This window comes from Danio rerio, chromosome 19, assembly GCF_052040795.2.
Source record: "Danio rerio strain M-AB ecotype USA chromosome 19, GRCz13ab, whole genome shotgun sequence".
NCBI lineage: Eukaryota > Metazoa > Chordata > Actinopteri > Cypriniformes > Danionidae > Danio > Danio rerio.
Genome location: NC_141039.2, coordinates 29,469,638 through 29,496,955, shown reverse-complemented (window position 1 = coordinate 29,496,955; position 27,318 = coordinate 29,469,638). Strand labels below are relative to the sequence as shown.

The window sequence follows — 27,318 nt, the reverse complement described above, 5'->3', positions numbered from 1 at the left end:
ACACACACACACATACACACAGAGCGAGAGCGGCGGCGTCAAATGAAGACCTCTGTCAGGACATTCCTGCACACTCCGCCGTTAGAATAAGCATCCGTAACGCACGTCCTCACCTCAGCAGCTCAACCAGCCGCAGACCTTACCGGATGTGAAACACGGAGCGGGACTGAGCGCACGCACATACACGGGGAGAAAGAGAGATAGAAATGGGCGACAGCTGCAGGAATGGAGAGAGCCGAATATTGACAGGCGACCGATGATGATGAAGATGATGATGATGATGATGAAGAGTGAGAAGTGAAGGTCTCATTCTGACGGTCTGCATCTCTTCAGTCACGGCCATCTCGCTGTTTAACCCCATCCTGTCCAGAGATGATGAAAGGTGAGAAGAGGCGAAAGGGGTTGTGGTTTGCGGTGTGTGTGTGTGTTTGTATAAGTGTTAGCCACTATTGTATTAACTGTCGCTTTGATTTCCCTTGTCTGAAAGCGAAACTGTTAATATTAAAGCCCACAATGCATCTGGGGTACATTCTTCTCTGTATGACCCCCAGATTCGGGCACGAGTTGTAGCTTCAGGCGGGTTTAGTGCAGTGTATGATTTCTTTCTGTGGATTAAAAGGGGAAGCGAGTCCGGTTAAACGGTGTGTGTGAGGGTTTAAGATCATGTCATCTCAGGAAAGTGTGTTGAGAAGGTTGTGTCGGTGTTCGCGATGACAGACTTCAGCTGCGGGACTCGCATTCACCGGTCAAACATGTTCAAGTTAAATCGTGATGCCACGTCATCTTACACTAAAACTTAACACAGTACTTTACCATTCAGGCAAAACACGAGGACCAGTCGTGGTTATGGTGTGGTTGTCAAAGAAAGGTGTGACCCTGGACTACAAAACCAGTCATAAAGGTCTACTTTTGAAAATCTGAAAGCTGAATTTATAAGCCATTGATGCATGGTATATTAGGATAGGACAAAATCTGTCTGAGACATAACTATTCCAAAATATGTAAACTGAGGGCATCAAAAATTTTTTAGCCATGCACATTACTAATCAAAAATTAAGTTTTAAGAGGAACAGCATATCAGCGGGGTCCTAAAAACTCTTAAATCTTCTAAAATGTTGTGTTGTAGTTCCTAAACCTTTTTGTAACAGGTGTTAATTTTTATTTGTTCATGTATAGCTACCAATCTGGCATTATCACCCATACAATCACCAATAATCCATCTCAATAAAACTCAAGTGTTACCAAAGCTATTTTTAATAGGTTTATCAAAAACAGTGTTAATTCTGCAACTTGGCACTTTAATTCAATTGTCTGACTGCTGATGAAACACTTATTTTTAAAAAATATTTATTACTATTGCATACTTTATTACATTTTACCCTATATTAAACTAGTTGGTAACACTTTATTTTAGGTCACAATTCACTGTATTAACTACTGGTTTATTACCTGCCTGTTATTAAGATATTAACTGTTCATTAGAAGTTAGAAAGTATGAGCTAAGTCTGCATTACTAATCCTACTCAAAACCTAAACCCAAAACATCTACTCTACTAACTACTAATAAACCGTTAATTAGTAGATTAGTATTTAGATTAGTAGTAATTTGTAAGTACTGTGAAGTGTGACCCAAACTAAAGTGTGACCATGTTTTGTTCACTTTTAATTGCAGCAACTTTACTCTGAAGTAATACAATGAGTTAAAACAAATTGAATACTAAAGGCTGTAAAGCAGGCTGCTAATTGTAGTTGTTTGTTTAGGGGCGAAATGAAGTTTGAAAAACCATAGCAGCAAGCAAACATTAATTTACATATATTTAGATTTTTATATAAATATGTGCTGCATCTTATCAGGGGTTGCCACAGTGGAAAAAAACGCCAACTTATTCAGCATATGTTTTACACAGCAGATGCCCTTCCAGCTGCAATCCAGTACTGGGAAAAACCCATACACTTTCACATTCACACATGTACACTACAGCCAATTTATTTCATCCAATTCACCTATACCGCATGTCTTAAGACTGTGGGGGAAACCGGTGCATCTGGAGGAAACCCACGCCAACATGGGGAGAACATGCAAACTCCACACAGAAATGCCAACAGGCCAATCAGTACTTGAACCAGCAACCTTCTTGCTGTGAGGCGACAGTGAGCTACAGAGTTGCATCTTTGTCTCTCAAAAGTGAAATGATAAAATAACAGTGGTGATAGAAAATATTCAAAAAGAGCTCAAAAATAAATATTCGAAAAATCTAATTTTTCAATGACATCTTCATCATAAAGCAGCTTTATGTTTCTGTTTTACTACATAACTATACAGACCTTGATGAACTGAACAGAGGAATCAAACTTTAGACAATTTCACAGAAATTCAAAGGTCACAGAAGGTGTGTTTACCTGCCAAAACAAACTTTTCCAGAAAGTTTACTTTTGTAGACTGTTATGAACTCCAACAAACCCCAAATAACTATATTTCAGTCTGATTTTATTTAAAATGAAACCTGTTTTTTTTTTATTTCACTTAAACTATATCAGAATATTAACATATTTTTATGTAAACTGAAAAAAAGCTAATCAGAAGATATTAATATTACATCCCAATTTAGTATATAAATACAATGTAATCAAATAAAAATGTGCTGGGACAGCATGAAGGAATTAAGTTAATGTATTAAATTTACAGATTTAAGTGGATTAAACATAAACAATTAAGTTGTCGCAAAAAACAAAGAATTATGTTGTTTCAACTCATTTAATGTACTTACTTTGAACAAACAGCAAACGTCATTTTTGACTGTACACTGTAAAAAACACTGCACTGTAAAAAGTGAAAACGTGAACAAATTACTTCCTCTTGTTACAATTAAATGAATTAGGTTTGACAAACTTAATGTATGACGGTTTTCAGTAATAGATTAAGTTAGCTCTTCTTGGTTTTATAAGTTTTTTGTCATTAATTTAAGAGAACAAGAATGGAAGAACAGTACATTACAACAGTACAGTACAAATCATCTCCTTCCTATAATAATGATAATAATAATATAATAATTTTATTACAGTGCAAATGATTTCCTTCCCATGTTAATATAATAATAATACTTTTATTAAAGTACAAATGATTTCCTTCCCATGTTAATATTAAAATAATAATACTTTTATGTTTTGTGGCAAGTACAAGTATTGTTCACTATTAATAGTAAACATATGCTAGCCATAAATAAATGACTAAAACCTGTTACACCTAAAAGAACTAACGTAATTTATTACTGAAAACTGTCATAAATTAAGTTTGTCAAACTTAATTCCTTTAATTTAACAAGTTGAAGTAATTTGTTTTTACTTTTTGTGGTGTGGGTTTACAGAATCAATTTGTGTTGGGACAACATGAAGGAATTAAGTCAGCTCATTCGTTTTTACAAATTTAAGTGGATTGAACATAAAACAATTAAACTGTCCCAACAAAATGTCAAGAACTGTGTTGTTTGAGTTAATTTGAAATAAGTAGTTTGAACAAGCAACAATAAGCATGTTTTTAGTGTAATACCGAAAAACAGAATCATAACCAACTCCATCAGTGTGTAGAATCAAACTGTTACAAATTTAATTCTTGAAAACACCCCAATCATTTTATTTTTATTTAAAATGCGTTATTGGCTAAAAGGTCAAGTTCCCACTGTTTTATTTTTACTATCTTAATTTTAGCAGTACTATAACAGTAATTATGGTTGCCATGTATTTTGTGGAAAAATTGAATTGTAATTGTCTTTAAATTCTGTTTTCTTAACATTCTGAGCTTTAAAACAACCAAACTTCAGTCTTTAGAAGGAAGTGAATGAAGCTCTCAGGGTGTCACATGTGTTAATGCGCGTGAAGAAGGCTGTTAAGGGTACTTTAGAAGTGTTAACTGGCAGTGTTGGCTCTTCACAAGGGTACAGTATTTCCCTCCCCTTTCCTCTCTCTCTCTTTCTCTCACTCTCTCCTCCCTCCTCATCCGCTCAAATGTTTCTTGCTGACCAGCTTCTTGTGAATAGTTTGGGGAACAGAAGTGGAAGCATAGTCTGCTCTGTAACCAGGTAATGCTTAAAAAAATCACTCTTATCTTCTCCACACGATCCACTACCAAATTACCAACTTTCGGGCGTCTTGTTTTACTTATGTGTTCTTGGACTGTGTTCTGGGATTGTCATGCTATCTGGGCTTCTTTTTGTATATACAACGTTTCACTAGCCCATTAATTATTTAGCATGGACTTTCTTTTTTTCGTTTTTGAGTCTTTTTAAAAAGTCTTTGGTAGAGGGCATGTTTGATTCCATCTGTTTTTGATGAAGCATGTGTTGAGGCGAAACTGAGAACTGGTTGTGTTTCTCTGTCTTGTTTATTCCTCAGGAAAAGCCTGATGATGAGTTTCAAACCCATCAAGGTCTAAATGGTTCCGTCTGTCCTGCTGATTGTCGTTTGATGAGTGAGTAAAGAGAAGTTGGTCTTCACTAACAGGGTTAAGTGGAGATTAGTTACTTGGTTGCAGATGGAAGATTAGTGAGGGTTATTAATGGCACAGGAGACACCTTTCCTGTGCAAAGCACTTTATGAGGTGTTTGCTTGATGTTGTTGTCACCCTCAGGCTGTTTAATAGTATTGGTTAACCCTTTAGATGAACAGGATTAGTACCTAAAATAGTGTTTGCGTTTTGAAAGGATGTTTGAAGTGTTAACGTGTGTCTGTATAGGATGACGAGTCTTATGACCCAGTATTGACTTTTGTGTGCGGCTCAGTGTCAGTCACAAACAATGAATGGACTTTGTCATTGCAAAGTTGTTGGTTTTTTTCACTTGCTGGACAGTATTTTTTTCAATGTAGAAAGATTGACATTTTTATTTTTCAAAACCTTGAAAAATCTTTAATTTATTTTCTTTAGCTCACCGAAAGTAGATAATAAAGCAAGCTAGGGCTAAACAATATATATTTTAAGAATCAATATTGCAATGTGTCTATTATACAATGATGGTAACCTTATTTTACATTTGATTGTTCAAATTCTGTACTTGAATACTGCACTGTAAAAATTTGAGGGTTCCACACAAATCCTTCATGTTGTCCTAGCACAAACCTATTAAGTTAGCTTCATCATTTTAACAAATATAAGTGGATTGGACATAAAACTCTCTTCCAGAAAACTTAAAAATTGTGTTTCAACTAATTTAAAATAAGTAGATTGAAGAAGCAACAAAAGCCATATTTTAAAGTGTGTTAGGCTCCCTAGAGCTTGTAGTTTTTTTAAATAATTTATGCTGATGCACAGCATAGAAAAAGTCTTGATCATTCCAAGGCAAGGCAAGGCAAGTTTATTTATATAGCACATTTCATACACAATGGCAATTCAAAGTGCTTTACATAAACAAGAATAAAAGAAACAAGTAAAATAAAAGTAAAAACAAATAATAAAAATGCATAAAAACAAAACAAAACATAAAAACAGGTAAAATGTGATATGAAAGAATGAAGAAGAAGAGAAAAACATGATAGTGCAATCTGTCGGACGCAGCACAGTGCTCATTCAGTAAAGGCACAGCTAAACAGATGTGTTTTCAGTCTTGATTTGAATGTGCCTAATGTTGGAGCACATCTGATCATTTCTGGAAGCTGATTCCAGCAGCGAGGAGCGTAGTGGCTAAAAGCCGATTCACCCTGCTTTGACTGAACTCTTGGAACTTCTAGTTTATATGATCCTAAAGATCTGAGTGATCTGTTGGGTTTGTATTCAGTGAGCATATCTGTAATGTATTTAGGTCCTAGGCCATTTAGTGATTTATAGACCAGTAATAATACTTTAAAATCTATTCTGAATGTAACTGGCAGCCAATGTAAAGACCTGAGGACAGGTGTGATGTGCTCTGATTTTCTGGTTCTGGTTAGAATTCTGGCTGCAGCGTTCTGGATGAGCTGCAACTGTCTGACTGTCTTTTTAGGAAGACCAGTGAGGAGTCCATTACAGTAATCCACCCTGCTGCTGATAAAAGCATGAACAAGTTTTTCTAAATCTTCACTAGAAACAAAGCATCTGATTCTTGCTATGTTTTTGAGATGATAGTATGCTGATTTACTGACTGCTTTGACATGACTGTTGAAACTCAGATCTGACTCCAGAGTCACACCAAGATTCTTGACCTTATTTTTTGTCGTTTGACCTTTAGTGCCAAGGTACGCATTTACCTTGAGAACCTCATCTTTTTTTCCAAACACAATAATTTCAGTTTTCTCTTTGTTTAACTGAAGAAAGTTTTGGCACATCCAATTGCTCATTTCATCAATGCATTGGCAGAGGGTGTCAATGGGGCTGTAGTCATTAGGCTGTAAGGCTAGGTAGATCTGAGTGTCATCAGCATAGCTGTGGTAGGAGATTTGGTTCTTTCTCATTATTTGGCTTAGAGGGAGCATGTAAAGGTTGAACAGGAGAGGTGCCAGAATCGAGCCTTGTGGGACTCCACACGTCATGGGTGTCCACCTCGACCTATGGTCACCTATACTGACATGGTAACCTCTACCTTCTAGGTAAGATCTAAACCATTTGAGGACCGTGCCAGACAGCCCAACCCAGTTTTCCAGCCTATCCAAAAGTATGCTGTGATCGACAGTGTCAAATGCAGCACTGAGATCCAACAATACCAGCACTGTTATTTTACCTGAATCTGTATTTAGGCGTATATCATTGATTATCTTTATAAGAGCGCTCTCTGTACTGTGATGAGCTCTGAACCCCGATTGAAAATTGTCTAAACACCCCCTGAAGTTTAAGAACTTGTTAACCTGGTTAAAAACAACTTTTTCAATGATTTTGCCAATGAAAGGGAGATTTGAGATTGGCCTGTAATTGCTCAATAGGGTGTTATCCAGGGTGCTCTTCTTCAAGAGGGGTTTAACAACTGCAGTTTTAAGTGAGGTTGGAAAAATCCCTGATAGAAGTGAAGCATTTACCACTTTTAGAAGATCCATTTCTAAACAGGTAAACACCGTTTTGAAGAATGATGTGGGGAGCGTGTCAAGACTGCAGGTTGATGTTTTCATAACTTGCACAGTCTCTTCTAAGATTTCACCGTTAATTGCCATGAAATCAGACATAATGTCTGATTTCTTAAGTTGTGGTTGAGCTTGTTTGATATCGACACAACTTGACTGATTGGATGAGCTTATTGCCTTTCTGATATTATTGATCTTATCAGTGAAGAAATGAGCAAATTCATTACATTTGCTTTCAGAGAGGAGCTCACTTGGAATCTGACTGGGGGGGTTTGTGAGTCTCTCTATCGTTGCAAAGAGTGTACGAGCATTATTTAAGTTGCTGTTTATAAGGCTTGAAAAGAAAGTCTGTCTAGCAGTGTTAAGTTCCATATTAAAGGCATGAAGACTGTCTTTATAGATGTTATAATGGACTACTAGTTTCGTCTTTCTCCACATACGCTCAGCTTTTCTGCACTGTCTTTTCATCATTTGTACTTTCGGTGACCTTGTCCAAGATCCCTTTTGCCTGCCAGTCATCTTCTTGACTTTAACAGGAGCGATGTCATTTATGACATTCTCAATTTTAGAATTGAACAAATCAAGGAGAGAATCAACAGAATCTGCAGATATACTTGGTGCTTGCGATATGGCTTTCATAAACTGCTCACTGGTGTTCTCATTTATGCATCTCTTTCTGACAGAGACAGATCTGTCTTTAATAGCTGGAGTGATCAATATATCAAAAAAGATACAGAAATGATCAGATAGTGCCACATCCTTAACAACAGTCGATGAAATGTGTAAACTCTTAGTTATAAGTAGATCAAGAGTGTGTCCACGATTGTGTGTGGGTCCTTGAACATGCTGAGTCAGATCAAAAGTGTTAAAAACAGTCATCAGTTCTTTTACAGCATTGATTTCTGGATTATCAATGTGAATATTAAAATCCCCAGCAATACTAAAATAATCAAATTCAGAGGTTACTATTGATAACAGCTCTGTAAAATCCTCAATAAAAGCTGGAGAATATTTTGGAGGTCTGTAGATAATGATCAGTAAGATGCGTGGAGACCCTTTTAGTGCTATACTCAGATATTCAAAAGACAGATAGTCACCAAATGACACTTGTTTACATTCATACACATCTTTAAACAGGGCAGCGATGCCTCCACCTCTCCTATTAACTCTGCAAACACTCAAAAAGTCAAAGTTTAAAGGAGCTGCTTCATTCAGAACTGCTGCGCTACAACTGTCATCTAGCCAAGTTTCAGTTAAAAGCATAAAATCAAGGCTATTTGTGTTGATAAAATCATTGACTAAAAGAGACTTATTGTTGAGTGATCTGATGTTTAAAAGCGCTAACTTAACAGTTTTAGCTGTTTTTTCTATAGTAGTCTCAGATCTACATTTAATAGACACCAGATTTGAATGATTTGCTTTACGGCCTGATGAAGTCTTTGATTTTCTGTCACTTAACACAACACATATCTGCTTAGAGAAAGCTACAGACACACTGGGTTCCTGCTTGTTCTGAAAACATTTGATAAAGACACTGTTATCTAAGCAGGTCCCCGACACACATCAGTGACAGCTCTTGTGTTCACCAGCTGAAGATGGGGCGTTGTTGTTTGGGCCCTGGCGGTGTGATCGGAGGGCTCTTCCAGGTGGGCTCATAGGTGGTTGTGGAGCAGGCCGCTTTTTGGTTGGTAACTGGGGGCTTGCGGCAATGGAGTGTGAAAGTTTAGTTCCAGCATACACCAGTTCCTCCATCTTTTTTGAAAAACCCAAGAGTGGTGAACATTGTGACAATGAGAACGTGTCCGGTGACAGAGGCTGTGCATCTTGAGATTCTGTCTGCAGAAATATGTTTTCCTGAGGATCATTTTTGAGTGACGAGACTTGATGCTGTTCTGATGAGTCACAGTCTGCCTGTGTTGAGCAGAGGGCAACTGATAGTGTCTCTATCAACATTGGGTGTTTTGGCTGCGTGGCATTATCACTGTCCTTGGGTGATTCGTCAGCCACAAGTCCATCTAAATAAATGATCTAGATTCCAGTCGATCTAAATAAATGAAATCTTCTCAAATAGAGCTATTTAAATTATATGGTGAAGTTAGATATCGTGGCAAAACAAAAGATATCGAAATGTAGGCTAAAGTTGGCAATGTTGCAATATTCCAATGTTGGCTATCGAAATTTTGCAGCCCAAAAACAAGCACTACCCATGTCATATTAGTAGTTTCTATCAGTTATTATCTAATCATTATGCTAAAAAGATGTTAGTCTTAATTTACCTAATGATGGCATTAATGTAGAACATTTTTAAATGATGGAAACTATTGATATATGATTAGTTGGTACATTGTGGTCATATTAGTTTCAACTAATTCTTGGCCAGACTAACAAAATTCAGAAATATATATAATATAATACAATATAATATAATATAATATAATATAATATAATATAATATAATGTAATGTAATGTAATGTAATATAACATAATATAATATAATATAAAATAATATAATATAATATAATATAATGTAATGTAATGTAATATGTAATATAACATAATATAATATAATATAATTGCATTTAGACTACACTTTAGATTATATTGTTTTAATTCAATTATGATGCAATAAGTTTTTCAAATGTGAAAGTAAAGATGATTACAATGTTGAAAAATGTTTTGTGTAAAAACAGAAGTGTTGTTCATCGAACTATCTATTCATCAAAGAATCATGATGTGATTGATGTGATGTGAAAAAAATGTTTTTTTTATGTAAAAAATATAGCAGCATGTTTTCACATTTATAACAAACAAAACAATCATTTAAAAATAATAGAAAATAAATAAATGTTTTTGGCCAGCAAATCAATATTTTTAAATATATTTAAACAGATAAAAATTAGGCGTGTGACGAGATGCTTACTACACTTGTAACTTGTTATGAATGCTATTTTACCTCTATTTTAATTAATTCTATGCAGTAAATGGCATGCTAAAGTCACAACTCACAAGACAAATTTTAACTTCGACAAGAAATCCCGTCATTATTTAATCTTATGAGATCTTGTAACACGAGATCTCATCACACCCCTAACCAAAATGCATTTTTTGTATATTAACTACAGTTTCTTTTCTTTATATTGCAGTATTGCACTGTTTTTGATTTAATATTTAAAAAATAATAATTTAATAGTAGTATGAATCAGCCGTTGACCATTATGATGTTTCAGCCAACAAAAAAAAAAACATTCACTAGTAGAAATGACATTAGATTATCAGACCCCATGTGACCTTTGCACTTGTATTTCAATCAATACTGACAGTCTGTTTCTACAGTCTCAGCAGCAGTGTTGTTGTTTCTTGTGCTGAAGTCCACCTGGATGATTATTTTTTTTCCTACACAGATATATAGGGCCTGCGTAATTTTCTCCATCTTTCATGAGAGCCACTGGCTTTGTGTCTAATGAAAAAGTGCTTACTCAAAGAAACATTATGACCTCGTAAATCTAAACAGGAACCATTGGGCAATGCCACGTTTCTGTTTTCGTCTGGAAGGATGTTCAGTTCTGCATAGCTGTCAGCATAATGAGACTTTCCCTTTTTTTTTCTTCTTTTTTTTTTAGTGACACTGTTCTTAGTAACATAAAACCACGCTTGGCACTACAGAGAAACCTGACATCAAGTAGACCAAATCTTTCAGTATTTCACTCTCTGGGATTGTAAGGCCTCATTTAGAAGGAAATTCCTGTCTGCTATACAAATTCTGTCAGTCTGGCCCACTTAGAAAAAAATAGGCTAGCCCTTGTTAGTAGCCATCTGGGGTCATGAAACGCTTCAGATAATTGGGATCCTGAGTTGGATGGTTTAGATATAATCTTAGCTGCGATTTTTGGTTCAGTTATTCCGACTGTCTAAAAAAAAAAAAAATCACCATTGACTGTGACTGTAATTACAGAGTGCTCTCTCGCAATGATGGCGCTCGGCGGTCTGATCAAACTGTCAGTTTTAATTACTCTGGAGTGCCCTCAGCCTGCCAAGAGCTGGGTTTGCATAGTTTTCAAAGCATGCTGGGAAGTGTGTACTTCCTAAAGCCCTCCTGTGGAGTGGGGTGAATGAAATACTCTAATTTGTGTTCGAGATGAAGGCAGCTGTAGTACAGATGAAATATAGGCGAGACGGTTGGTAAATGAAAAATTTAAGGGTTCTCATACTGCGATAAACTTCCTTACGTGGCTCAGTATTTCCTATCCAAACCACAACAAGTCTGAGTCTGAATGTAAAGACGAGATACGTTGTGATGAATGTGTTTGGAGCCTACACAAGAGACTGTGGGTGACTGGATTCAATGGGAGATTTATCATATCTGCAGTAAGCACTTTTTTAGACAAACTGTTGACTTCGGTTCAAATGACAGAAAGGCTTACTTATACGTTACTTACACTTTTTGTTGTGTACGACAGTGGGATTATATATTTCAAAGAGATATTTTCAAACTGTATGTTAAATCTTTAGATAAAAAGGTGTCTTTGCATGTTTAACATATCAGATGGTAGTTTATTTAACCCTTGTGCATTGTTCAAATTGACTACCTTTTCGTTATGTTTTTGATTGTTTTTACATTATTGACTTCCATTATAACAACAATTTTTGACCACAAAGCATGCCACTATATAATTAGGCTTTCTTGATTGTTGGTGGTTTTTGCCATTTTTGCTGTTGATCATCAGTTGGCACAATTATTCCTTTAGATAGGACTGTGCAAAAGAAGTTTCTGGCTTTTATGTGGAGTTCTATGGAGTATAATAGCAAATTATAGTTTGTGTTAGAGCTGCTAGATTATGGAAAAATTCATAATTACGATTATTTTAGTCATAGTAATCACGATTATTCAAAACGATATACAGTTGAAGTCAAAATGATTTGCCCTCCTTTGATTTTTATTTGTTTATTTTTTTATATATATATATATTTTTTAATAAATATTTCCTAAATGATGTTTAACAGAGCAAGGAATTTTTTTTCGCAGTAATTCTTATAATATTTTTTTTCTTCTGTAGAAAGGCCATTTGTGTTATTTTGACTAGAATAAAAGCAGTTTTAAATATTTCAAAAATATTTCTATATTAATATTATTAGCCCCCTTAAGCAATATTTTTTTTTGGATTTTCTACTGAGGAAACTACTGTTATAAAATGACTTGCCCAGTTACCCCAATTAAGCCTTTAAATGTCACTTTAAGCTAAATACTAGGAAAATATCTAATAAAATATTATGTTCTGTCATCATAGCAAAGATAAAAGTAATCAGTTATTAGAAATGAGTTATTAAATCTATTATGTTTAGAAATGTGCTAAATAAATATAAAAAATAAAAAAAAATATAAAGGGCTGCTAATAATTCTGACTTCAACTGTATATATATATATATATATATATATATATATATATATATATATATATATATATATATATATATATATATATATATATATATATATAGAATATATTTAATTTATATATTTAATATATATATATATACACACACACACTTATTTTCCTCCCTGTAAATAAGGAAAGGGAAATAAATACAATAGAATAAAAATATGAAACAAACTTTAAAAAAAAATAATTATAGGTACAAAAGTCCTATAGTCTAGAGCAGTGAGTGATTTTTTCCTTTTGTTTTTTGATTAATAATGATAAAAACAATGGTAAAATCTGAAATATTAATGAAATTAATTAAATAAATATGATTTTTTTTCTTTTTTAAATATTTCCCTAATGATGTTTAACAGAGCAAGGACATTTTCACAGTATGTCTTTTGTTCTGGAGAAAGTCTTATTTGTTTTATTTCAGCTAAAATAAATGCAGCTTTCATTTTTTTAAAAAAGAAGAAAAGTAATTTGCTTCCCATGTTATTATAATAATTATAATACTTTTATAACAGTACAAATAATGTCCTTTCCATGTTAATAATAATAATAATACTTATATGTTTTGTGGCAAGTATAATTACTACTATTAAAATAGTAATTATTAATTATAATTAATACTACTATTAATAGTGAACATTGCTTAAGCTTGCCATAAAAATTGGGGAAAAAAATAAACCGGGGGGCCTAATAATTCAGGGGGTTTAATAATTCTGACTCTGATTTCTTACAGTGTTAATCAAACTATTTATAATTTAATCAAACTATTTTATAATGAACAATTTTTGAATTGTTCAGAGCTGTATCTGCGTAATTAAGCCTACTACGCTACTGTATTTCAATACCGGTCATTATGATGGTACTTGGAGAGACTATTTGTTTTCTGAGGTGGTTCTTCATTTGTACAAGAAAGTTTGAGAACCACCAATCTAAATGGTTAAATACTTTCTAGTAGAGCTGAACAATATATTTTTTGAACATCAATATCGCAACGTGTGTATCCACAATAGTCAATAGGATTAGATCATTTATTAAAGAGTAAAAGATAAGGGATATTATTAAATAAATATTAATATTTTTAATTATTTATACAACAATGACCATGGTATTTTACATTTGATGTTTTAATTTCTCTACTTGAATACTTTTAGGCTCCCTAGAAAACTGTAAAGCCATTTTTGCTTAAAATTTATTAAAATTTATGCAGATACACTGCATATAAAAGACTTGATCATCCTAGTCGATCTACACGAATGAAATCTTTACAAATAGAGCTATTAAAATCATCTGGTGAAATAATATTCATATCACAATATATATCGCAGCAAAACAAAATATCAAAATGTCAGATTTTTCCGATATTGTGCTGTCCTACTTCCTAGCATGTACATTAAACGGTTTATTCCTGTTGGTGCTCTACATCAGTTTTTTTGTGATAATATATTTTCCTTAACTTTAAAATCCTTAACTTTAATATTTTCCTTTCTTCTATCTGTAGCGTTGTCCTCGCTGCGGTCCCTCGTGTGGTGTCACTGGGCCATGGTTCGCAAGAAAGGATCTCTTATTTTGTGCGGAGCTTTTTTGTTTGTCGCCTGGAACGCCTTGCTCCTCCTCTTCTTATGGGGGAGGCCTCCCATTGGTCGACTTGGGGAGGGAGGTGGAGCCGAACCAGGGGCCGGAGAAGAGTGGGGAGCAGGAAAGTCAAAAGTGGGTGGAGCTAACGGATTGGCCGGTGAAGTGATCAGATTGGCTGAAGAAGTAGAATCGGAACTGGAGACTCAAAAGAAGCTCCTCAAACAAATTCAAAGCCACAGAGAACTATGGGAACAGCGGAAGGAACTGGAAAAGAGAGAATCGGAGGACACGAAGGATGAAAAGATCGACGTAGAGCCTAAAAAGCCTAGGCAGATTCCTGCAGTACATCTAAGTCATAAAGTGGTAGAATATGCACAAACTGTTACGAAAAAAACGCAGACTTTAATGGTCACGCCGCCTCAGCTGGTCATGAAGGAGCAGGAAACAGACCAAAAGAACAAGCAAATGATGGAAGATCAACTAGGCCTTACTACACCAAGCCCTCAAATCATTATCCCAATTCTGGTCATTGCCTGTGATAGAGTAACTGTGAAGAGGAGTTTAGATAGGTTGATACAGTATCGTCCTTCTGCTGAACTTTACCCAATTATTGTCAGTCAGGACTGTGGTCACGCTGATACGGCCAGGGTGATTGGCTCCTATGGCAGTCAAATAACCCACATTAGCCAACCGGATCTTGCGGACATTCCAGTAAGACCCGATCACAGGAAGTTCCAGGGTTACTACAAGATCGCCAGGCACTACCGTTGGGCCCTGAACCAAGTGTTCAATGTCTTTGCCTACTCCACAGTGGTTATTGTGGAGGATGACCTGGAGGTAAGATGAATATGTTTTCATGTAAGATGAGATCTAAATTTGAGCAACATTAGCCACCTTATTTTTAAACATGGAAGTCAAGTGTTTTATGCAAATGTGCAAGACGTCCGTCCAAATTAGGGGAATATTAAGAATATAATAACAGTGCAGTAAGCAGAAAAACTATTGAAACTACAAAACAGTGTTTGTGGCTATCCTATCATCTCCCACTATTTGTTTGTGGTAAAAAAACTCCCTTTTTGTGAGACTAAAATGAGTGAAACTAGATGCCTATTCCAGAAATCACAGATTTTCACCATAAGATTGTCTTGCTATGTCTGAAAGGGTCATCACTTTAGCCAAGCTGCTTTCGGAGGGTTTCAGCCACTTCAGAGATCTTGGTTAGTCAAGATTAATTAATTCAATTAATTAACATTAATTCAAAATATGCCTTTGCAATTTTGCAAAAAGACCTATGTAATGCAAAAAAAGTTTTTATGTTCACATGAGATGCAGACAGAGTATGAATGCACAGTGCTAAATTTCACATTTAACACAAGTTAGCAATACAACAAGATATGGCAGGACAATATTGATTTTTTTTGAAAAATTTTTTTGCAGTATATATGTGTGTGTGTGTGTGTGTTTATATATATATATATATATATATATATATATATATATATATATATATATATATATATATATATATGTATGTGTGTGTGTGTGTGTGTGAGATCGGGGCTTGACAATAGCGCTGTTCACACAGGCGAGGACGTGACGGAAATTTTCCGGAAAAGAGCATTCACACATCCATTCCAAAATACCGGTAAATTCTGACATTATTCACCACAAATGAGCTTTAAACGGCTGCGCTTGTATTTGTAAACATTTGACTAAATTACAAACTCTGTGGATGATCAATATTGTGAACAACTTTCGCAGGATCACTTTCACATGTCGAGATGTTCATAATATGTGCGTGTGCAGGCGCTCACAGGCTGTTTCACAGGCACACGCAAAGCTTGAAGGTAAACAAACAACGGCTTATCATAAGCATCTCATCGATGATTATTTACACAGTTGGCATTAAGAAGAACATATAAATGTGATCTGACTAACTTCTTGCAGCTAAATGTGTCTGGAAAAATATTCAAAGGCTTTTATTCTCATAAACCGCGCGGACGTAAATGCGTCTGACTGTTGTGATTGGCTAAAACAGACGTCTCACGTCAGCACGTTCTAGACGTGCACGCCCTTATTCCGGCAATTTTCCTTTTGCATTCACACAGCGCAGCATTCCGGCAAATTGCCGGTAATCTTACAACTTTTCTTTCCGGAAAATAGCTAGAACGAATTTACCGGTATTTTCAAAAAGGACCTGTTCACACATACAACAAAAAGGTCTGTATGTGTGAAAGGGGCTATTAACACCCGCCAAATGTGTGTGGATTTTAGTTGTGGCGGGTTAGACAGTCACACCTACTAGCCACTTTGGCTAGTTGAAAATAATTTTTATATTGCCAGTGCTGGGTAGTCACTAAAGTTTAGAATTATATTTTATATTTGTTTGTCAATATGCATACAAATGTGATCTTAGAATCAAGAAGCAGCATGACTAACTGTTAAAATAACTGCTCGCATGAGCAAAAGAAAGCAGGTAAATACCGAATGAGAGCATGGTTACCTGCATGGTTACCTTACACGAAGCAATGCTCTTGCAACCATTATCCCGCTGCTTTCAAGACCTCAAGATGTTTTGTAAGCAGCAACGGTTGCCGCTTTCACTTTAACCATTCTTTGAACAGATTATTAAAAGGCCTAACGTTAACTGGGATCATGCCTGTGATAATCCTTTCATTATCGGACACAGTATGTTTTTTTTACCTGCTTTCTTGCTTTCATTTATTTTTAATATGGTTAAATTATCATCCTTTACTAAAACATTGCTTTAAAAGAAGATTAACTCTCCATTTAGTTAACCGGTGATCTGGGACCTTTAGCCTGGACGGTAGTCTTTGATGCATGACAATCATTTTTTTTTTTTTAAATAATTTTTTGTTGAATAAAAAGTGTATGTATGCAGCTATACTTTGCTTGCTTTGACACATTTCTGGCAAGAAAATAATCAGTCTGGTATGGCTAGATGGAAATTTGGTAAATCCTTAGTGTTAAGAGCTAAAAAGTCATGTGAAATAAAACTAATTGCAATGCAACAATAGTATACCACAATCCATTTTCTCATGCTCATTGAGCAAGCTCATACACAACACACAAAAAAAAGTGAAATAAAAGAGGAGGCACGAGGACATAACACGAAATGTAAATCAAGTAATTTTAGCATGCCAAAGTCAAGTTTATGCATATAAAACATATTTCCAAACAACAAAACTGGCTAGTGAAAATGCCAAGTGGCTAGTAACATTGGAAAACTACTAGCCACAGTTGACTTGTGATCAAAAAAGCTAAGGTCAAGCCCTAAATGTGATGCGGATTTAATTTCACAAGATAAATTTAACTCTGTTTGAAAAGATTTGATTGGGATTATTTTGTAGGGGAGTACATGAGCATAAAATAAAATAAACAAATTAAAAGCATGGATTAATAAAATACAATACAACAAAGATAAAAGTAAAATAACCAGTGTTATGGAATAACCAGCAATTGAATAATCAAATATATATAAAGTAACACTGCATTGTCTTTATTGTATTTAAAATTATAGACCATTATTCTATGTTTAAACTACAAACGTTATAATTCCTTGGTTTAAATTCGCTTGCAATCTTACATAGTCATGGGTCTTAAAACCCCATCCAAATAAAAATATTTTATGAAAATCTTATTAATCTTATTATTAAAATATTATAGTTAAAGTTTGCGATAATTTACAAAACATATCTTCTGAACTATGGTGTCTGGTTAATAAAATCCCAACTCAACATTGAAAACAATATATACAAATGTGTTTCAGGCAGTAGAAGTCGAGTGGCACATTTACCGATACACACTGTAACGTACTATTAATTCAAAACTACAAAATGTGTTTCATTTGTATTTATTCTCAATAAAAACAAAATGCTATGCCTTCGTAAAATATAGAAAACAAGCATGAAATTCAATGAAATTCCACATTTAGCCTACTTGTTTTTATTCCAGTTCCCAGATGAGCCTTTGTTATTTAGCGGTTGTTATCTTGGGGTAACATACCTTCGAATGTTTTGATTGACCAATCAGAACAGTCATTTCTGTTGAGCACATATTGTAACAACACTATGTGTAACTCATAAAGGACGCTTCAAAATCTGCTTGTTTACTACTGTTAGCATAATAGGGCTAAGCGCTAACCTTGAAATTTAAGTAATGTTTTGATGTCCACTGGGTAAAGATCTTATCGGCCAAAATGTACTTATTACATCCACGCTGAATACCAGTTGGCAATATGAAGTAGCAAAACTAACCGTAATATATGGAAGCGAATGAAGCAACATATTACATTTACAGCTGGCCATGCATGCATTTACATGAAACATAAGGTGGATAGGTTAATTAGGACTGCATAGTGAGAGCCCCAATTTCCAGAAAGGAAGCCACGTTTTTAGCTCTTTTATAATTCATGGAGAAGAATTTTGATAAGAGCTCGCCTCTCGCTCAGAGGGAATATTTTCATTTGCACATTTCTCAATCCTTTCCTTTGAAATTCTCGCAGGTGAACTGATTACAAAGTATAATATGCACCCAAAAAGCCCATTAATAGGACAGCCGTAAAGTTTCTTTCCAGTTGTTGCGAGTTCTCTAAGGGATCAAGGTCCTTGTTTAACTTTGCGATCCAGACAAACATTTTTTTTTTGCTTACTCTTTAGTGATGGCTTTGATGGCTGTCGTGGCGGTGCTTTTAAAAGGTGCCGTAGCAAACTTCTTATTCAAGGAGAAACGAGTTACCTTCACATGTCTGAGTCAGTGAAAAATAAGAGTGACCATAAATAAGACATGGAGAAATCTCTCCAAAAAAAAATCTAGTACAGTTTACTCTTTTGTTTTTGTTTTGAATTTCAAAGGAGTTTGTACATTTATCACAATTTATTTTAGATGAATATTTAAACAAGAAAAGATGAATAAAGAGAAAAATATTACAACTCTTTTGACATGTTCAATACTTGTGATTGTTCTTGAATTTTAATGGCATGCAAAAGTATTCCCCAAAACTAAACTTAAAATGTATTAAACAGTGACTTTCTGAGTGCTTCTATATATAAATTCAGTTTCCTTCCACAGAGTTAACTGCGTTATTCTTGAAGCGGTTGCGAAATCATGCCTGTGACAGGATGTCATTTCATTGTATGTGACATAATGACCAGAAAGTCAGAACCTGAGATTTTAGAATTACATGTTTTTTAAGGACAAAAACCAATTGTACGCTAATGCTGTGAACTGTAGGATTCCTCTATATAACAAGCATGATATAACTGTAATTCTATGTAATGATGTTTACAGGCTGTCTTATTGGCATCTTTCTGCAGCTAAAACTGAAAAAACAAAAAAAACAAAACAAAAAAAAAAAGCTTTTTTGTTATTTTATGTTCATTTTGTGCTATAAATAGTAGTAAATGAAGGAATAGTCATATGCAGTCATTCTTTATTTTCACGCCACATCATTATTGATTTAATTTCCTGACAAAAAGGAAAAGATGGGACTTTTTTTAAAGGAACAAAAATACAAACTATTCATGGGGCATTAACTGAAACAGCACAGAGTAAAAGACAGATCTATGAATCGACACTGATTGGTTGAAGATGTATAAAACTAGAGGTTTCAACCCGCAGATACATTTTGAAATATTAAAATAAGGGCTGAGTGATAAAAACGGTATTGATATTTATTGACTGAATGTCAAAAACGCTAAAAAAAGTTTTATATGGCGTACTATAGTTTTATTAAAATTAGGCTGCTGAGTGCGTTCCTTGGAAGCAAGCTTATAACAGTTTTGGATTTTTCATTGGTTTTAGTTTCTATTTCGTTTTGACTTGTTTTCAAATATAGTTAGTTTTATTTTGTTTTAGAGGCAGATTTCCTAGTTTTTATTAGTTTCTATATTTAAAAATGTCTTCGTTTTAGTTTAGTTTTTATTAGTTTCAGTATTAGTTTCAGTTTTTTTCTAAATAAGGACATTTGTTAGGTACAAGATTCAAAATCAACAGGATAAATATTGTATAATAAAAACTCAGTCATACATTTTTTTAAACATGTATTCAGAGGACACACGAACACCACAAGCATCTAATCATCCTCAAATTCAAATACAGCAGCCCACAAGATAGCAGCCCTAAGTACAATATGTGTACAAGGCTGCTTGTGAGGTTAGACCAAGCGGCAACCTCCCGCTCTCTCTCAGGAAGCCAATACGGAAGTAACTAAAACTGCTATTCATCCGAAATTCCGCTAGTCTTGGCCGCTCCTGGCTCCAAAACAGAGCAAATTTCAATTGAGCCCACTGTTAGAATGGCCAACTTTACAGCAGAAAAAAGGTGTTTACAGCCTGGTACAAAAAAAGATTTTGGTTAATACAGCTAATATTACCCTTCATGACAACTGTGAGGGGGGTGAATTATTTTTTTATAACTCATCCGTTTCCTTTATATTAAGTTATATTAATTCTGCATAATTAAGGGCGTGGCCACTTGAGTGACAGCTAGGTCTCGTTGGTCGCCGTCACGTCACCTCAGCTGAATCCTGCAGATTAGCCACTGAACTCGGCATATTTATCGTATTTCTGTGTTGTTTTATGTGGCTTTACACAGTTAACTGCCTTTTGGACTTGTTTCCTACAATTATCAGATGGCTTAGCATGCTGAGTGCACTTAATTGTGCTCACAAACCATTCACGTGGCCTCCGTTTCCCATGTGAGTAAAGTTATATACTTATATACCATCTCTATACGTGTATTTGTTTTATTTAAGATCATTTATCGTTTTTATTTATATTTAGAGCTGTAATGCACTCCAGAATCTGACAGATTGATTAGCTGTAGGCTCTAGAACAGTCGTCTGAAGCGTTGTCATACAGTGTTATGCTGGAGTTCATCAATAGTCTTACATTAACTAACACAGACTATATCTGAAGTGTTTGGAAGTAATTCGCGTTTTCCTCCTGTTGAAAAACGTCATAAGAACAATGTTTAGTGGCTCAATGTGTTACAGCAGTGTTTTTAAAAGTCTAAACACTTTATTGATATGGTATACAACCAAGCACAAGTGGTCAGAACACAAACGAGTCGCAGGTGATAAAGTATCAAGCGTTCTCCCAAAGTAAAGTGTGTCTGAATCAGGTCCAAGCAAACTGTCTGCAGGTGTCTGTAGCTCCGCTCACTCTCCGCCTCTTTGCCCCTGTTTGGTATCCTGCCGTGGGTGTGATGACGTGCAAACAAAATGGCGACGGTTGGCCGCGCCTACTTGTGGCTTCTTTTGCGCTCTTTAGAAACCTATGGGTGACGTCACGGATACTACGTCCATATATTTTACAGTCTATGGGTTAGACACACAGTAGTGATGGGCAGGGCCGGATTGACCAATGGGCATTATGGGCATAGGCCCAGTGGCCCATCCGCACAGATTTTGCCTACTCTTCATCTCACGGAAGACAAGTAGGAATCATTAATAAGTGTGTGTAAGGACTCAGATTCCTAGAACTGGATTGGAGAGTTGTTATCCAAATCATGTGCATTATAAGTTTGTAGAAATTATACATTAAAAATACCCTTAAAATAAATTTTAGTACTGCTTTAGTGAACTTGAACACGTATATTAAAATCCATTAATTTCCCCTACTTGTATTAGTATTTTTTTTTCAAAGTGTGCTTTAAATGCTTTAAAAATAAGTTAAATCTTTGTAGACTAGAAATATGTGTCCTTTATATCATTTATTTAAAAAATGTGGGTAGTACATTATAGATTAATTTTATTTAAGAAATATTATATTAATCTTATTTTTTTAATTCAACTATGGGGTGCAGCTATAGGGGGCCTGCAAGACATTGTGCCCAGTGGCCTCTGAATTATTAATCCGGGCCTGGTTATGGGAAATTCAGATTTCTAACGCGGATGTTAGGACTCAACATAATGTAGTCTGCTAGTAAGTTATAGTAATTTCAGTCAGTTAAAACATCACCATGATCTGGAAAATGTCTCATAGTAAAGTTTTACTAACTGTAAACCCAACTGAATCATGCTTCACTTATTTAAATTCCATTACGATTGTGTTATGAAATAAACTTATGTTTTTCACCAGATCCTCTAATTTAAGCCCTCGTTGTTTAAGCCCAAACACAGCATACCCAATCACTGCAGTGCTTTTTACTTTTTTCCATAAACTTTTGTCAAAACTGCAGCAATGGTCTATCCGTTTGTCATCTTCTGAGAAAACGGTTGATGGTTGCCTAGTTGCAGAAAGTCGGCAGGGGAGCATCATTGCCACTTCCTGTCATAAAAACAACACACGTGAAAATGAGTGCCATATAGCAGCAGTGAGGAGATGCTAAATAAAAAAGGATGTAAGAATGCCGCCAGAGTGGCTTTTTGGTTTTCTTGTGCATCTCAGCCACTAGCTCCCCATCTAAAAGGGTTTTTTTAACATATGGAGTAATGTAATCATCCAACATCACAATTTGTAAGGTTGCAGTATGTATTTGAATAATGATGGTCGGTTCCTTTACTTGTAAGCTCAGATTTGATTATCATAATTGGTTTGTTTACAGAGTTTGAAGTTTACTGTATCTTTATTATTCGCACCTTAAAGTTTGCTTTGATTGTTCAGCAATTATACTCTTCAATTAAGAGTCTCTTTAACACTTATGTTCATGTTAATATAAAGAGATGAGATATTTGAGTTTTTGACTGTTAAAATAAAGTGGTAAATAAAAAATCCTAATATTCCTAAATTGATTGTTAAAAAAATCTTCAATAATTATAGATAACGAATGATATGAAACATGATATCAGGATAATTGTTTTTGCTGTATCGCCCAGCCCTAATTAAAATAAAAACAATATGTGTGTGACTTTACAAATTATGACTAGATTGTTTGAAAATCAACCAGTAGTTTCTCAGGAGGTGCTTGGGAATGTACTGACTGTTACAATTTAAACAGTTGAGTCTAATTTAACTGGACAAGTGACAGCTCTTAGGTTTGAGTGTGTTACTCTAGTACTGATTTTCTTCCACAGATTAGCACATTTAACTGGTCAGGGGATTAGCTGTGATGGTACCATTGGTTAAGCTCTACTGAGCATCACAGCTAAGCACCATTAAGATTCCCCAAGGCTTAAACATGCTTTTTTTTGTTGGTACATTGTTACAAAACAGCCAGCTGGCTGAACAAATGTTCACCTTACTGAAAACATCTAGACTGCCAAGACCTTGACTAATCCAGCCATTTCTGTCTTCATCACCATTTCCTAAAACTGCTTTCATTTTATGTTATAGGTTGCCCCTGACTTTTTTGAGTATTTCCGTGCGCTGTACCCCATCTTGCGATCGGACCCAACTCTGTGGTGCATATCCGCTTGGAACGATAATGGACGGGACGGTCTGGTTGACCCAGGCAAGGCTGAACTCCTTTACCGGACAGATTTCTTTCCCGGTCTTGGATGGATGCTTTTGAAGGAAGTCTGGGCAGAGTTGGAGCCCAAGTGGCCCAAGGCGTTCTGGGATGACTGGATGCGACACCCAGAGCAGCGGAAAAACCGCTCATGCATTCGCCCTGAGATCTCCAGGACTATAACCTTCGGCCGGAAAGGCGTCAGTTTGGGTCAGTTTTTTGACCAGTATCTGCGCTACATCAAACTCAATACTGAATTTGTGCCTTTCACGAAACATGACTTGTCCTACTTGGTCAGGGAGAAGTACGACGTATCCTTTGAAAAAGACGTTTATAGCGCCCCCTTGGTGAAGGTGGAGGAACTACAGCACGGTGGAAGCTTGAAAGGCTCGGGACCGTTTCGAGTTCAATATTCCAGCAGAGACAGTTTTAAAGTGCTGGCCCGCAATTTAGGAGTTATGGATGACTTGAAGTCAGGGGTTCCCCGTGCTGGATACAGGGGCGTAGTCAGCTTTATTTCTCGTGGACGACGAATTTATCTGGCTCCCCCTGAGGGCTGGACTAAATATGACGTTAGCTGGAGCTGAGGAGATCACAAAAGACCCGAAGGAGAAAACGTACAACTATTATTACAAGTAACGAAGGAGAGAGACGCCCTCTCAAACCAAAGAAAACAAGAGACAGGGTGTGAAAGGGAGTATGAAATAACAGCTGTTTTGTGAAGGAGGAACACCCAGGCATTCTGGGAACTGCACAAAAGGAAGTGCGTCGTATTTTGCGCAGCAATCATGCAACAATCTTCCCTCAGTGAAAGTGGTAGTTAAGCTGCAAACAACTCCTATGCAGAATCACATATTCTGATATGGAGATGAATAATCAGATTCCTCTTATTATTATTATTATTATTTGAGCTTACTGAGCGTTGTGCGGGATCAACATCAATGCAAAAGACATTTTATTTAATCCTGGAGGAATCTCACGAAAAGATGTTTTAAAGACAGAAAATGTAAAAAATATGTAAGAGAAATGGGGACCATATGCTGCAGAATTTCAAATCAAGCTTGATTTTTGGGACTATTTTTAATGATATTATTTTAATATGCGCAATTTTACTCGATTTTGAATTCATTTTTGTTTCTGTTTTGTTTGTTTATGCCCTATTACAGCGTCCTTCTTACAGTGTAACTATACACTTAAATACTGAGTAATATTAATTAACTACATGTACTTAATGGTTAGGGTTTGATTAAGGGTTGGGTTGAAGGATAGTTGTATGTAATTACTCGGGGTGTAACGGATCACGGTTGATCACAACCAACAGTTCGGAACGCACATGACCCGCGGATTAATAACTTTTAAAACTTGTAGGTTAATCCAACATTTATAACGATTGCAGAAAGATCTCTCGTGTCAATCAAATCATGTGTATGAAAGCATTTTGGCTTCCCTGTAAAACATAATGATGACGGAAAAAGTTGTGGTGGGACCTTAATGCTTACTTACAGTAGGTTATTAATTAAAGGGGTTTTCTGTCACTGCTTGTGTAGCCTGCATTAATGCATTCAGTAAAAAGCTGAACGATTAAACATTAAAAGATCATGATCTCAATTCAAACCCACATTTAAATCTGCGTTTGATCAAGAGAGATTCAAGGCTCGTACACACCGAGATGCTTTTTGTTTTTGTTTATTATTAGCATTTTGGGGCTGTTTTTCCGCATTCAAACCCAAGCAATTTTTCACTGGTGTCGAGCAGAAGAGTATGCAAAATCACTTCTTGACGTTAGGTGGCGCTACACAACTTTTAACTTCTGATACCTGCTTGTAACATCGAAGAATAAGACAGAAAGTTAACATGCTTGTTGTTAAAGTTACTGGTGATTCGAACAAGCATGGATGGTTCTAGCAGCTCCAGCTCTAGCGATGAAGAAATGATTATTGTTCACCAGTGCAATAAGCAGCTGAAAACTGAATACGTGAGCAGAATGCGTCCCGGTGTGAATAGGCCTCAAGTTTTTACACTTTTTTAGTTAGTTACAAACAGTTAAATAACCCAGAAGCACTGGGAGAACAGTTTATAGATCAGATGCAAACACTGATGTTTATGGTAAAGTTTAAATCACAGTTTTATGGAACTTGACGCTGGTGAATGTTGTACATTACATTTTGTTACCAATGGGTGGCGACAAACAACCTAAAATTATGACACTGAATAGAGGAATTACCAACCTACGTCACACAGGTTCCCTTTTGCAAAAAAAGACCGGTTGCAGTAGCAAAACATTCAGCAAAAACATTTACATATGGTGAATTTAACTGCAGACACTGAATGCTTAGAATGAAATGTAAAGATATAAGTTCACATATCCTTCGCTGTCAGAATGCAGTAGTTTTGCTTGTTGATGATTACCCAGGCCTTGTATAGCTCCGCCTTTTTTCCTGGTCTTTGGCTTGGCAGAACCTCGGTTTATTGAACATTATTTCTTACACATGACAACACAGAACAAAACTGTTGGCATCCAAAGACTTGTAGGCCTTCAACTTCTCTTGTAAAATCACTTGGCGTTTCAATAAGATAGTTATATATTTTGGGCTGGATGCTTGGCCGTTTTGTCTTATCCAATATCCATTGGGAGGGTGCTATCGCAAATGGACCTGTCAGACGAACGCCGCTCACTTTAACTTTAATTTTGCCAAATCACTGTGCATACCACTGGGTGACGAGCTGTTATAATACACTGAAAGCATTATGTAAATAATATACATATAATAGGTAATCAATATAACATTTCTGAGACAACAACAAACTCTGTACCGCATCGGATGTCATTCCTTCGCTGCAAATGCTAGCGCTCCTGTTTTTTTTTTCTGCAACCTCACTGCGCACCCATCCAGAATGTTTACAAACCAGTAATTCATCTATAGGTTTGTGATGTGTGATCCGTTACACCACTAATTATTACTCATAATTTATTGTTTTTACCATAGTAAGTACGTAAAACGTATAAGAAGGACACCGTAAAATATTGTTTTTCTCAGTGGTTATAACTGGAATTATTGTTTATTATCACCATGATATATACAAAATAATAATAATACTATATTATTAAGTTTCATGAGATTCAGCCTTTAAAGAGTGTTAAAGGCCCTACTGAAGCCCTTTTTGCAGGTTTTATTAGTTCCTGACATCATTATAAATGAAGATTGTGTATAATTGGTGTCTGATTTGATCAACGCACCCATGAAAGCGCAGACTTGTTTGTTTGACTTTTTTTATGTAGCACTTGAATCAATGAAGTTCAAGCTTGTGCCAGAAATGATCCGAGGCTCATGTAACTGACATACCAAAACTCTGGACGACATTTCTTCTGTGCCATTCTGTTGAAGTACTGTACTTGAACCTTTTATTTGAACTGCTCTTCCTGGCCCGGGAGAGATGTCATTTGCTTTTTGTATAGGTTTGTTGCAAAACCAGAGGTCATAGAAATTGCTTTTAATGTTTTTACGGATGAAATGAATGGATTGCAGTGGGCCAGAGATGAAGTATACTGTATCTGAAGTGTTCGAGAAAGAGAGATGATCTGATATTAATGCAAATGCAGTATGAAGAAGTGTGAAACCACTGCCTGACATGTTTATAACTTTAATACTTTGAGAATAAAACAGACTATTTTGATATTTGACAATATATGCTACTTTTTCCTGTCTTTTTTTAGGTTTGTAAATGTGTCCTTTTTATGTCACGTCGTTGTTAAACTGAAACCTTATCTGGGCACTTCCTTTTGTGTCATGTTGGTTTGTTAAACTGAAATCTTATCTGGCGACTTCCTTTCAGAGATCTTTTATTAAAACCCCCACATCAGCAGTGATGCAGGCGCCATTGTGA

General features: G+C 35.6%; 1 protein-coding gene across 4 annotated transcripts; it reads left to right on the top strand.

Moving 5' to 3' along the window:
* mgat1b (alpha-1,3-mannosyl-glycoprotein 2-beta-N-acetylglucosaminyltransferase b) lies at positions 1 to 27,318 on the top strand. Of its 4 annotated transcripts, none has more exons than XM_087294533.1 (4): positions 19 to 382; positions 4,390 to 4,465; positions 13,946 to 14,859; positions 23,319 to 27,120. In XM_087294533.1, exons 2-4 carry the CDS (start codon positions 4,462 to 4,464, stop codon positions 24,018 to 24,020), a joined length of 1,620 nt encoding a protein of 539 aa, XP_087150659.1. In that variant the 5' UTR covers positions 19 to 382; positions 4,390 to 4,461; the 3' UTR covers positions 24,021 to 27,120. The 4 variants fall into 4 exon arrangements, with proteins under 4 accessions (NP_001073440.2, XP_087150659.1, XP_087150658.1 ...); XM_087294532.1 differs by lacking the exon at positions 19 to 382 and adding an exon at positions 4,029 to 4,076; NM_001079971.2 differs by lacking the exon at positions 4,390 to 4,465 and having other exon boundaries at positions 1 to 382; positions 23,319 to 27,318.